The 12075-nt window shown below is 37.1% G+C and overlaps 1 protein-coding gene across 1 annotated transcript in view; it reads left to right on the top strand.

Annotated features, from left to right (window-relative positions):
• The window catches only part of LOC306877341 (exportin-4-like), a 38503-nt gene that overhangs the window by 6932 nt on the left and 19496 nt on the right, over window positions 1–12075 (top strand). The window contains exons 5-7 of the mRNA XM_079429063.1: window positions 359–475; window positions 3757–3910; window positions 8684–8796. Coding sequence (XP_079285189.1) covers window positions 359–475; window positions 3757–3910; window positions 8684–8796 — 384 coding nt within the window. The remainder of the gene's footprint in view (window positions 1–358; window positions 476–3756; window positions 3911–8683; window positions 8797–12075) is intronic.

Genomic DNA, 12075 nt, shown 5'->3' with positions numbered 1-12075 from the left:
ATGGCCAGGAGTATTCCTTAACAAAATTGTTAAAAGAGCCCTATGGAAAAAATATAGTACATATTGTGTCCTGCAGAGGGCACTCCAGTTTTTTGTTTTGAATTTGTTCACTTGAAGGTTAAAGATTTAATCTGTGGTCAAATTTATAAACCTAGCTGTGATTATACTTTATACAGCAAAAATTAAGCCTTTGGAAAACTACTGTTCTTATTTCATATATTTTGTACCAGTATTGATTAAAATAAGTAATTTAAATGGCTGAATAAGTGTGTTCGACATGTTTCCTGAGATGTTAACCTCTTTTGTCTTGATGGAAAGTAATGTTTATCACTGTGTATGCCTGTATCTGTCCTGCTAGCAAACACTGGCCTGCTCCATCCTGACGGCTCTATTGAGTGAGTTCTCCAGCTCCAATAAAACCAGTAACATTGGCCTCAGTATGGAGTTTCACGGAAGCTGCAAACGCGTTTTCCAGGTCTGTCTTTCTGTCCAATCATTCTGAGTGTGTCCTTTGTTAACAGGTGTATAGTTCTTGTGCTGGTTGTTTATATTTGTATGTATGTTGAGAGTGTTAAACGATATTTATCTCTCCACTGATTCTGGAGACTCTGTGGTTCTTATTCTTTTAGATTTATCGGCTACTTTTGATACCGTAGACCACTGCACACTATTATCCAGACTAGAGTCCTGGGTGGGTCTAAAAGCTACCATGCTAAATTGGTTTCAGTCATACCTGTCGGACAGAAAGTTTTTAGTGAAGCTGGGTAATTTTAACTCTTCCCCTGCACCTTTATCCTGTGGCCTTCCGCAAGGCTCTATCTTATCTCCTTCTCTATTTTCTCTCTACATGCTACCTCTGGGCTCTATTTTATGAAAACATGGTGTCTCTTTCCATTTCTACGCAGATGATACTCAAATCTATCTACCAATTAAAAGAAACAATTCCGCAGCGATTACCTCTCTTCTGCGATGCTTAGAGGAGGTTAAATCACGGCTTGCCCAAAATTTCCTCTTCCTAAATGAAGACAAGACCGAAGTAGTTGTTTTTGGTCCTAATGAGAATTCTCAGTATATATTCCCCGATTTGGAAAGTTGATCTGTTTTTAGATCATCACAGGTGCGGAACCTAGGTGTTCTTGTCGACCGGCATTTAAAATTTGATATTCATATCTCTTCTGTTATCAGTTCCAGTTTCTATCAACTTCGTCTACTGTCTGAAATCAGAGACTTTCTCACTCCCAAAACTCTAGAAATGGCTGTTCATGCGTTAGTTACTTCTCGGCTAGATAACAGCAATTCCTTATATTAGGGATGTAACGGTATGAAAATTTGTCATCACGATTATAGTGACCAAAATTATCACGGTTATCAGTATTATCACGGTATTGTTAAAATGTGCTGGAGATGTTCAAAAAGTACCGATACATAAATCACTTCACCAAGTTTTATACTTAAAAATCAACAAACAGCAAATAAAATGACTTTGTTTGCATAATCACTAAAACAATAACATTACCAATGAGGTCTGGATTTTAAATGACAACTTGACTGACAACAGTTTAATAGCATGTTCAAATAAATCATGTAAATGTTCAAATAAAGCTTTGAAAAAGTTTAATATAAAGGTAAACCTCACATTTCAGCCTTTAAAGAAAAGAGTTAAGTCAAAATGATAATTGATTAATAAGGGGAAGGGGAGGGGGGAAGTGGTGTGTGGCCAAGTATGGTGACCCATACTCAGAATTAGTGCTCTGCATTTAACCCATCCAAGTGTACACACAGTAGTGAACACACACCCGGAGCAGTGGGCAGCCAATGCTGTGGCGCCCGGGGAGCAGTTGGGGGTTCGGTGCCTTGCTTAAGGGTCTCACCTCAGTCGTGGTATTGAGAGTGGAGAGAGTGTTGGTTATTCACTCCCCCCACCTACAATCCCTGCCGGACCTGAGACTCAAACCCACGACCTTTGGGTTGCAAGTCCAACTCTCTATCCACTTATCTTGCTCCATAAATAATTCTATATAGCTTATCTGAATTGTTTAAATGTGTAGAATCCACATAAGCTTGTTTTTCATCAACCGGTTAAAATGTACATTTATTTTAAATAGGTCATGCAAATTTGGTCAGTTTTTTGGCCAGACAGAAACTGCACACAGGCTGAATGTAAATAAGTGTCTGTAAATCCAGTCTCTGACAGCAGGTGGCGCTTTATACGGAAAAGCTGAATTACAGCTGATTCACGTGAAGTCCGCGAACAAAGCAGTATTGTGTTTAAGAACACTTCCTTTAGGTCTTATATGGAGCTGAGATGAAAACAAAATGCCATCGAATCGTTTCTGAAGACAGTCAGATCCTTCAGAGGTACATTCATATAATTAATTCACTGATATATTCATTTGTATAATTCCCTCAGCACTCTTTTAAAACCTCCCAGCTTTTCCGCTCTGTTTTCACTCAGAATGAAACTCTCCTGCCGTGCGCTCGTGAGACTGTTACACTCTGCTTTATGCTGGACAGTATTTATCTATCGTGAGTTGTTCAGATCGCGGTAATCAAATACGGTTTTAATGATAATTAAAATATGAAACGGTAATACTAACCGTGGGGAATTTTATCATGATTTATCGTCAAACCGGTAATCGTTACATCCCTACCTTATATTGCGGTATATCTAAATATCAAATTGTGTGCCTTCAGCTAGTCCAAAACGCTTCGGCCAGACTTCTTCTGAAGTGTCGCAAACATGAACACATCACTCCTATTCTCAGATCTCTACACTGGTTGCCAGTTCATCAGAGAATAGACTTCAAAATGCATCTCTTTGTTTATAAATCTTTACATAACCTAGCTCCTGTCTACCTCTCTGAACTCTCATTTGTACATTTGTACTCTCCATCTAGAAGTCTAAGATCTTGCTACCAGGCTTTGTTGGAAGTTCCACATGTTAGACTTAAGCGTAGAGGGGAGCGTGCATTTGCGGTGGCAGGGCCACGACTTTGGAATACCCTGCCTTTAGAGATTAGATTGACCCCTTCTCTGTTTTGTTTTCCTCAGTGTTTTGATTACTGTTATACTGTAACTTTAAAACGGGTTGTTCTTTTTTTATCTGGTTTGCTTTCTGTGTATGTTTTTATAATTTTCTCTTCTGTAAAGCACTTTGGTCAGCCTAGTGGGTGTTGTAAATGTGCTATACAAATAAAATGAACTTGAACGTAACCTGTTATAGCCAAAAACATTTAGAAATATTCATGTGATATGAATGTTTCATTGATATCAAATCATTGACAATCTATTATAGTTTTTGTTATTTTGAATTTGACTTTTTTATATATATTTTCTGTTTTAATAGTTTTTTTTTTCAGTTTTGTTTTTTATTGTGTTTTTTTTTAAGCTTTAAGTTTTATTTTTAGGCAAAGTTTTTTTGTTGATATAATTTTTATTTGTTAGTTTTAGTTGATTTTGTTTTAGCTATTTTAACACTAAACAATAAATTAAAATGAGAAATCATCAGAAATAAAATGTTTTGTAATACTTTTTTATGGTTTAATTTTAGGAAAAAGAAAACGGTAACAACCATAATCTGAGTTGTAATCACACTGTATATGTGGAGAATTATGTAATAATTGAATCAAACCTATTGACATTCTATTTAATTGGAATTTATTTGAATCTTGTGGAATTGATTCTTGAAATTAGTACCAATACCCAGCGTTAACTTGACTGCTTGTGTCTTTTATGATGAGTGTGTGTGTGTTGCAGGAGGATGATCTTAGGCAGATCTTCATGCTCACTATGGAGGTCCTGCAGGAGTTCAGTCGGAGGGAGAACCTCAACGCTCAGATGTCCTGTGTTTTCCAGCGCTACCTTGCGCTGGCCAATCAAGTGCTCAGCTGGAACTTCCTTCCACCCAATCATATCCTTTCATGAAAAGATTTTGCTGACTTTTTATATTTGTGTGTATGTTTTTAGCCATGTCTTTTGTACTTTTAAATTTAGAGGAAATTTGAGAGGTGATGCATGCTGGACTTCCTGTGAGCACTAAGAAGGATTAGACCTGGACTACAGCCAGGAATGTTTTAGAGGCACGAGGGTTAGGAAAGACAATTAACTGTGACTTATTTTTGGATTAATATTAGACGAGCTATAATGTGATAATCATTCTTAACCTTCATAACATTTCTTTGCAAAATAACTGTGAACACAGAACCAGATCCAGGATTTCTTGTTTCTCGTGAAAAAAAACAAACAAAAAAAAACCTTGATCTTGCGGGTAAATTTTCAGAGCTTTTTTTTTTTTTTTTTTTTTACCTGCTTGAAGCCACAAAATTTGAAGCTTTTCAGCATTTGTGCTCATGATTGATTTGGATCTTGATGAATTAGCAGGTTTGTCTCACGGTTGAATTGATCTGAATATATTTGCATACATTTCTAAAGGTTTTAAGGTTCTTGTCTCTCCGTAGTTTTGCTTGTGCCTTTGCATGTGTCATTATTTTTGCTATTCACTTGTGTTAGTGTTAGTCCTAAATCATGAGCTGTGATTGATTGGTGCGTGTGCGTCTGTGTGTTTTAGCTCTGTGAGGCGTTAATCCCACTCAGGCTGACTTTGTCTCTGTGTCTCTTTAAAGAGATCTGAGCTGGCGTCTGTGCCAACCAGGGTCACATATCACTTACAAAGGGCTGTGCCAAGCCCTTATCGTGCTCAATAAGTGTGCCTTTAAACACACAGCTCATTGAGTGCTGTGCTGGAATGTCGGCTGGCCGATTTGTGCATTGATGTGTTTGCATAGTTTCAAGTTATATTAATTGCCCGCTGGAGTGGAGATAGTTCTTCGATACCAAGAACACATTTGTTAAGGACACAGAGAGGACAGAGTGAGTGTATTAATGTTAAATTTTAAAATGAGCAATACGTTGCATGAACGAGTAGTTAACTAATCTGTTCTTTAATGTGTGAGTTAATAAAAGACTTCACAACACTCTGCAACAACTAGTCAATCTCGTTAAAATGCTACATATAGCCAATCAATCTCACGACACACCAAGATGCAATCAGGTTTATATATATATATATATATATATATATATATATATATATATCATGCTCAACAAGACTGTGTTTATGCATTTGATCAATACATTAAGCAACAATAATGTTCAGTATTATTAAAATTTAAAATAACAGTTTTCTATTTTAATGTTTTTTTAAAATTTGGTACTTAAGAAGCATTTATATTATTATTATTATTATTATTATTATTATTATTCTGTTGAAAACCGTTGCGCTGCTTAAGACTTTTGTAAAATTTCTGCATTTTAGCGTGTTGATAATTTCATAAAAGGTTTAAAAAAAAAAGAACTGCATTTATTTAAAATAGAAGTCTTTAGTTACATTATAACTGTCACTTTTTTTTTATTAATTTAATACATCCTTGCAGATTAAAAGTTAATTTCTTTACAAAAAAATCTTACTGTTGGCAAACTTTTGGATGTTAGTCTATATAAAATATTTATATATTACGTTTTAATATATTTTAAATAATTATCCATTTGATGCATTGTAGCTGCAGTTGTGACCCATCTCTAGTGTGTGTGTGTGTGTGTGTGTGTGTGTGTTTTAGTGTCTATTCCTAACAGCCGCTTAGACTCTTTCCTCAAAGTGCCGCCATCTCTCAGTAGCCAAGGCCATGGCATGCGTGTCATTTGTCCGTGACACACTCCCACTTGACGCATGTACATGTCATTTGTGTGAATCCTAAACATGTGATTCCCTTAATGTCTGCAGGACTGCATGTCTGTCCATGGCCCTAGTGACCCCGGGGTGGGTTGTGGCCGGGATTTGAGCCGGTCAGGTGCTCTGAATGGTAGAGCGAGATGACAGACGGCTGTGTGCCATTGCTCATTTCTAACACACGTGCACAAGTGGAGCAGAGCTTTGTAAGCCTGACAACGGGGAGGACGGCATTCCTGGGATGTGAGGGGAATCTTAAGAGGGAGGATGTGACACTCAGGCTTCCTAATAGACTTGGATCTCTTCTCTGTTCTTTGGCTCCAGGCAGCTCTCAGCACTCTCATAATCATTATGTTTACTGAATGCCTCTTGATTGATTCAGTCTGCAGTCCTGAGCTCAACACACAGTGTCTTCAACTCACATTCAGCTATTACTTCACAACACTCTTTCATTTATTTCTTACACTTTAGTGTCCACTTTTGATTAATTGTCCCTGCCAGTATATCAACCAGGGGATCATTAATCTCTACATGGCTGCAAATATACATGTATTCAGTGATTTTCGGTTAAGGAAAGCAGATTCAGACCAGTTCCAACTGAATCATGCTTCTGGTTACTGAATTGAATCACTGTTCTATATATCTAAACTAATTTACACAAATCACTTTTGAATCTAATCGAGATCAATAGTTTGTTTATGGAATTGATTTGCTGACAGCTCAAAACATTCACACCCCTTGCCTGTTATTCTAGAAAATGCTGTTTTCTCTCCGAGTATCACATCTCTGTATAAACTTTTATTATGTAATGTTCTATCGGTGTGTGTAACTCTGTATTCACCCATTGAACTCACGTGACTTCTTTCTCCTAAAGCCATCATGTCAGGCTTTGTCTTCATCATGGCTTCTTCAGCTTTCTCTAACGTGACACAAGTACAGATAAATGTAACATCTTTACATCTGAAAGACCATATTTGTGCATTTATTTAGTGTTCGAAAGTGAAGGAACTATGTTAATGTTAATACAAATGATTGTAAGTGTTAAGGACAGTCTGAACCCCACCTTTTTTTTTTTGAGGAGTTTTTACTGTCAGACTATGGTTGACTAAATACACTACTGTTCAAAAGTCTGAATCTAGGATATATAAAAAAAAAAAAAAATAATAATATTTTTATAATATCACAAGAAGACATTTATGTTGCAGAAGATTTAGAATAAATGCTGTTGTTTTCAAACAGTTCTGTTAAATTACCACAATTTCCATAAAAAAATAAAAATAAAAATAGCAGCACAGCTGTTTTCAGCATTTATAATAAGAAATGTTTCTTGAGCACCAAATCAGCATATTAAAGTGTTTTCTGAAGGATCATATGACACTGAAAATCCAGTTTTTCCATCACAGGAATAAATTACATTTTAAAACATATTAAAATACAAGAGAGTTACTTCAAACTGTAAAATTTCAGAATTGCTGTGTTTTTTTAAATAAAGGCAACCATGCAGCCTTGGTGAGCATAAGATTAAACAACCTTCCTGACCAATAAACCTTTGAACTGTAGTGGATTATCAACAAACATAAGATAAACACGTCAGTTACCTTATTGCAAGTCTTTGCAGTGTGTATTTGTTTTTAATAAATTAATGTTGCGGTTGTGCACGTGCAAAAGGGCATCTGGTTGCTTTGTCACATCTCACACTGTTTTTCTTTTTTTCTTAGTATCTCACACCACGAGTGTTTCGGTCAGTGTGTCGAGTTATAATACTTCAACTTTTAAAAACACATCTCGAGGCTGCTTCTGTGCTATTTTATTGAGCTCAGGCTAGCTATATTGAAACACGATATAACATGTCCGTTGTGAACGCGACCCTATGTCACCCCATCATTACAGCAATTACTTGAGGCCGACTAGTCGATTTCTGAGTTCGCCAAGTGTTTGGTGTCTCCAGCAGCTGGGACGAGGGCTGGTGGAAACGAGTCATGTGCGTTTGTGAGTAAGCCTGGGTTGGGTTTCAGTAGGTCATATCTTTAGTCACCCTCCCAGTTTTTCATATGCTCGCACACTTTTCCAGCAATGGCTCCAAGTGACATTAAGTGACCGGCTGGTTTATCCCCTGCACCCCGTCCATCCGTCAGTCAGTCTCTCCCTGCTGCGCTTATGTGGCAGGCAGCTATTAGCCCGCTGGTGGTCAGCACACAAGCTCCAGCCGCTCTCCCTCGAGGCCCGTTCTCTCCTCAGCACGGGTCACTCAGAGTTCTGCCTCCCCCTTGCTATTTTTAAGAGGCCGTAAAGTCAGGTCTACTCAGGACGGACACAGGCAGAGGGGGTGTAACACTCCAGCGCACTCATTCTAGTTTGGCACCTGGTACTTCCCAGTGTCTGCTTAGTGAATACGTAGGTGAGTCGCCACATAATTTGCTTTGACATATGCTGCTATATGGTAGACGTGAGCAGATACTGTAATGGTGTGTGTGTGTGCGTGCGTGCATGTGAATGAGAGAATGCTTGCATTTGTCTGCTGGGAGTGACTGTGGGTCCGGCCCAGAGGAATGCGTGGCCTTTGCCGGTAACTGGCTTTGATCAGACATTCCTGTGGGAGGCTTTTCTCTCTCTCTCTCTCTCTCTCTCTCTCTCTCTCTCACTCTCTCTCCCTGCCTCTTGTTCTTTTTTTCCTCCATCTCTTTTCCCAGTGGGCTACATATGGAAAGGGGGAGATTTTGAGGTAAACATTTAGTGGGTGGGGACAGCGCGATTGAATAGTAGTAACGGTGCCGTTGAAGAAGAGCGATAGAGAAGGAGCTGCAGAAAACAGACGCTGGGAATTCGCTGCAGCAATTTTCCATACTCTTCTTAGTCCAGGACCGCACGGCCAGAGAGAAGTGACAGAAAGAAAAGGGGGTTAGAAACATCCTTCCTTATCCTTTCTGCTTTTGCTATTGTCCTTAACTGAGGTGTCACTGGGGAGGCACTACATTGCCATGTTTGAAGCGACTCAGAATGTCATGCTCAAGCCAACCGAGTCCTGGAGGGAAACTCTCCTAGACCACAGAGTCATGGACCTTTTCTTCACTGTGAGTACCAACTTATACATTTATTCTGTCTGAGGTATTTTTCCTCAACCTCCTGCTTGGAAATGGCTGTTTTCTTTTTCTGATTTTTACCTAATTTCTTATGCCATTGTACGTTCAATACCTGCATCCCCTCATCCTCCGTTTATTCCTCTCATGTTGTTTCTTCCTGCTTTTATTCTTCTAAAAAAATTGTCAATGACACTGCATCAAACAATAAGTTATAAATATTTAGCAGTTATAGAAATATAAGGCATGTTTAGAAGAAGTGAGCTGCAGCAGATTATTATATGTTGCCTTAGAAGCAGTGATCAAAGATGGAGGAGTCTGGCCTATGTGATGATTTAAGGAAATAAAATAAAATATTAAAAAAAAAAAAAATTTTTGTATATTGGTGTGATATAAAAATAAATATATAAAAATTAATTGGTGTCAGTAAGATTTGTTTTGTAAGTTCTTGAAAATGCTCTTGTGCTCACCAGAAATAAAGTAAATATTATGAAATATAGTTTTTCTTGCATTATTTTATTACATAAAATAACTTTTATTTTAATTGTGAAAATTTATTTTTTTCAAGAATTTGATTAATAGAAATGTCAGTAAACAGTATTTGATAAATCTTCTGTAAAATAAATGCCTTTACTGTCACTTTTAATCAACTTAACGCATTGTTGATGAATAAAAGTATTAATTTCTTTCTTTTCTTTTTATAACTTTTGACCCCAAACTTTTGAACTGTAGTGAAAGGGTGGTATACATTTGTGCTTTTCATCTGAAACCGGACATGTGACACAACTGTCCCAGAGCAAAGCATTTTCCAACTGTGAAGTTTGTCTGTGTTGCTCACGGCAATAATGACAACATTACAAGGAAAAATATTAGGTAATAAGGTAATAAATAATTGTATTTCCCCACTAAATGATAATTAGTGCTGTCAGAATTGTACGGAGAAGCAAATCTATCATGAGCATTATTATATGCCATAATTATCTATAGTTTCTTTTTGATGTTAATGTTCAGTTTTAGATTGATAAATAAAGCTTAAGATTCCAGTCAAGAGTAGTGAATGATTTTCTTTTCAGGATTGTTTGATTAGTGTTGTTCACTAATTTAATTCCCTGTTTGATCTAGTAAGGGACATGCTGAACAAAATCATTTCATTCCATGTGCTCTATATTAAAGCAGTATAAATTTTAGATTCGGTGTTGTGCGTGCATTCTGCATAGTATTCATTTGAAATTCAGTTTAATGGCTCGTTACATCTCACAGAACTAATGTCTGTGAGCCTCAGGTTGCGATATGTGGAACATTTCTGTCAGGTTACTCTCGGCATCAGTGATGCACAAGCCAAATAGCGTCCCGCTCTTTCTCCATTACCATTACACGGTCTCCCTAAGGCATCTGCTGCCAAATAATCCTCTACTTTCCACCATCAGTCTTGGGTGGTTTCTACGGCTAGATTAGACGTTACTTTCCTTCACTCTGCTGCTCAGGAATGACTCCACAAGGTGCCAATATGCTGCTCCATTGTTCATGCCTCTTTTCTGAGAGGAGGCTGCGATTTGTAAACTGGTGACAAACTGCGCAGCCCTCTTAACAGGGGTAAGTCTGTTGACCTGGAGGTCAAGGGCTGTTCAAACATAAGTGTCTCATTTGTCTTTTCTGGGATTTGCTGTTAGGGGTTTTAAGCAGACTGAAATAGCAGATAGATGTGGTGTTTTTTTTAGTTAGATTAGGGCTGGGCGATATGGCCAAAAAATTCTCACATTTTTTCATATCAGTCGATAGAAATAATTATCATGATAAATTTCAAATTGTTCATATTTTTGCTTCCAAGTGAAAGTTTTTGAAACCAGACTGTTAATTGTGGTGGTAAACTACTCTTTATGGTCAGAACATAAGAAAAACTTCACATTTTTGAATTATTTACACTTTTCCAGTAATATTTTCTTAACAAAAAATTAATATCTTAATGCAAAAAAAAAATAATTTCTTTGTTTCTGCATGTTCTAATCAGTGATATTGTTTCAAATCATGAAACAGGTTGGTGTTGCTTGACTTTGATGACAAATATCTTCAGTATAGTTTGCAGCGTAGGCTGCAATATTGATATTACATGTTTTTGTTTCTTAGAAATGCACATTTGACAGTAGCTTGTGTTAACAGTAGTAGTAACTTGAGTTAGGATGCAGATGTAAATTTATGTTCATTATCAAAAACGGTAACATCTGTAAAAATTGTAACAACCTTATTTTTATATGGTGAAATTTAATTATTCTTACTGAGTTTTATTCAAATTAACCATTGGTCTTCCATAGTAGCATACATTTAAGATAATGATAACCACAGTTAAAACCACACATAAAGCACCTCAACACCATGGTAAAAATGTAACTATGGTTTCTAGGTATATGTATGAAAAACAGTAATCTAAATGCATTTAGTACAAATGCTATAACTTAAACACAAAAAAATACTGTAATTATATTCCATTACCCCTTTAACACACATAATACACATATGCATTAATAATAAAATTCTAAATGAATATACCACATTTCTGCCTCAACACCATGATTAGTTGGTGTTACTTCAGTAAATCCATGGCAGGCATAAATGATGGCGATTTGTAGAATGAAAAGCCTTCTGACAGTATCGTTGCACACAGTGTTTCTCCTATTTGTCAGTGCCGTTTCATCTGGCTTTAAACTTGTTTGAATCACTGAGTCATTTGTGTTTTTCACTGAATTCTGGCACTTCACTCTGGATCTCACAGTGCTGTTTAGTGCTCGCGTAACTGAGATTTCAGCGAGTAGACGCATCTGCTCTAGTGAGCTTTCACTTCAAGTCAAGTCACCTTTATTTATATAGCGCTTTTAACAATACAGATTGTGTCAAAGCACTAGCATTTAACAGTATCAAATTGGAGGATAGAGTGCCAGTAATGTATAAAAATAAGATTAAACACTCAATTTTCAGTTAAGGCATTTCATTATTGAGTTCAGAGATGTCATTGTCTAGAACAGTTTAGTTTAAATAGTATCTGCTAAATCAAATTGACGATAATCACTAGAAATTAAGTGTCCCCAACTGAGCAAGCCAGAGGCGACAGCGGCAAGGAAACAAAACTCCCTCTGTGACAGAATGGAGAAAAAAAAACCTTGAGAGAAACCAGCCTCAGTTGGGGCCAGCTCTCTATCCAAAGCGCTTTAAGCAACCATGATCCGCGTTCTCTATGAAGATGGGGAAGCACATATCAGACCTGTACACACATAATTGTCT

This window comes from Barbus barbus, assembly GCF_936440315.1.
Source record: "Barbus barbus genome assembly, chromosome: 11".
Lineage (NCBI taxonomy): Eukaryota > Metazoa > Chordata > Actinopteri > Cypriniformes > Cyprinidae > Barbus > Barbus barbus.
Note: the sequence above shows the minus strand (reverse complement) of the source record. Positions and strands in the feature narration are given on the sequence as shown.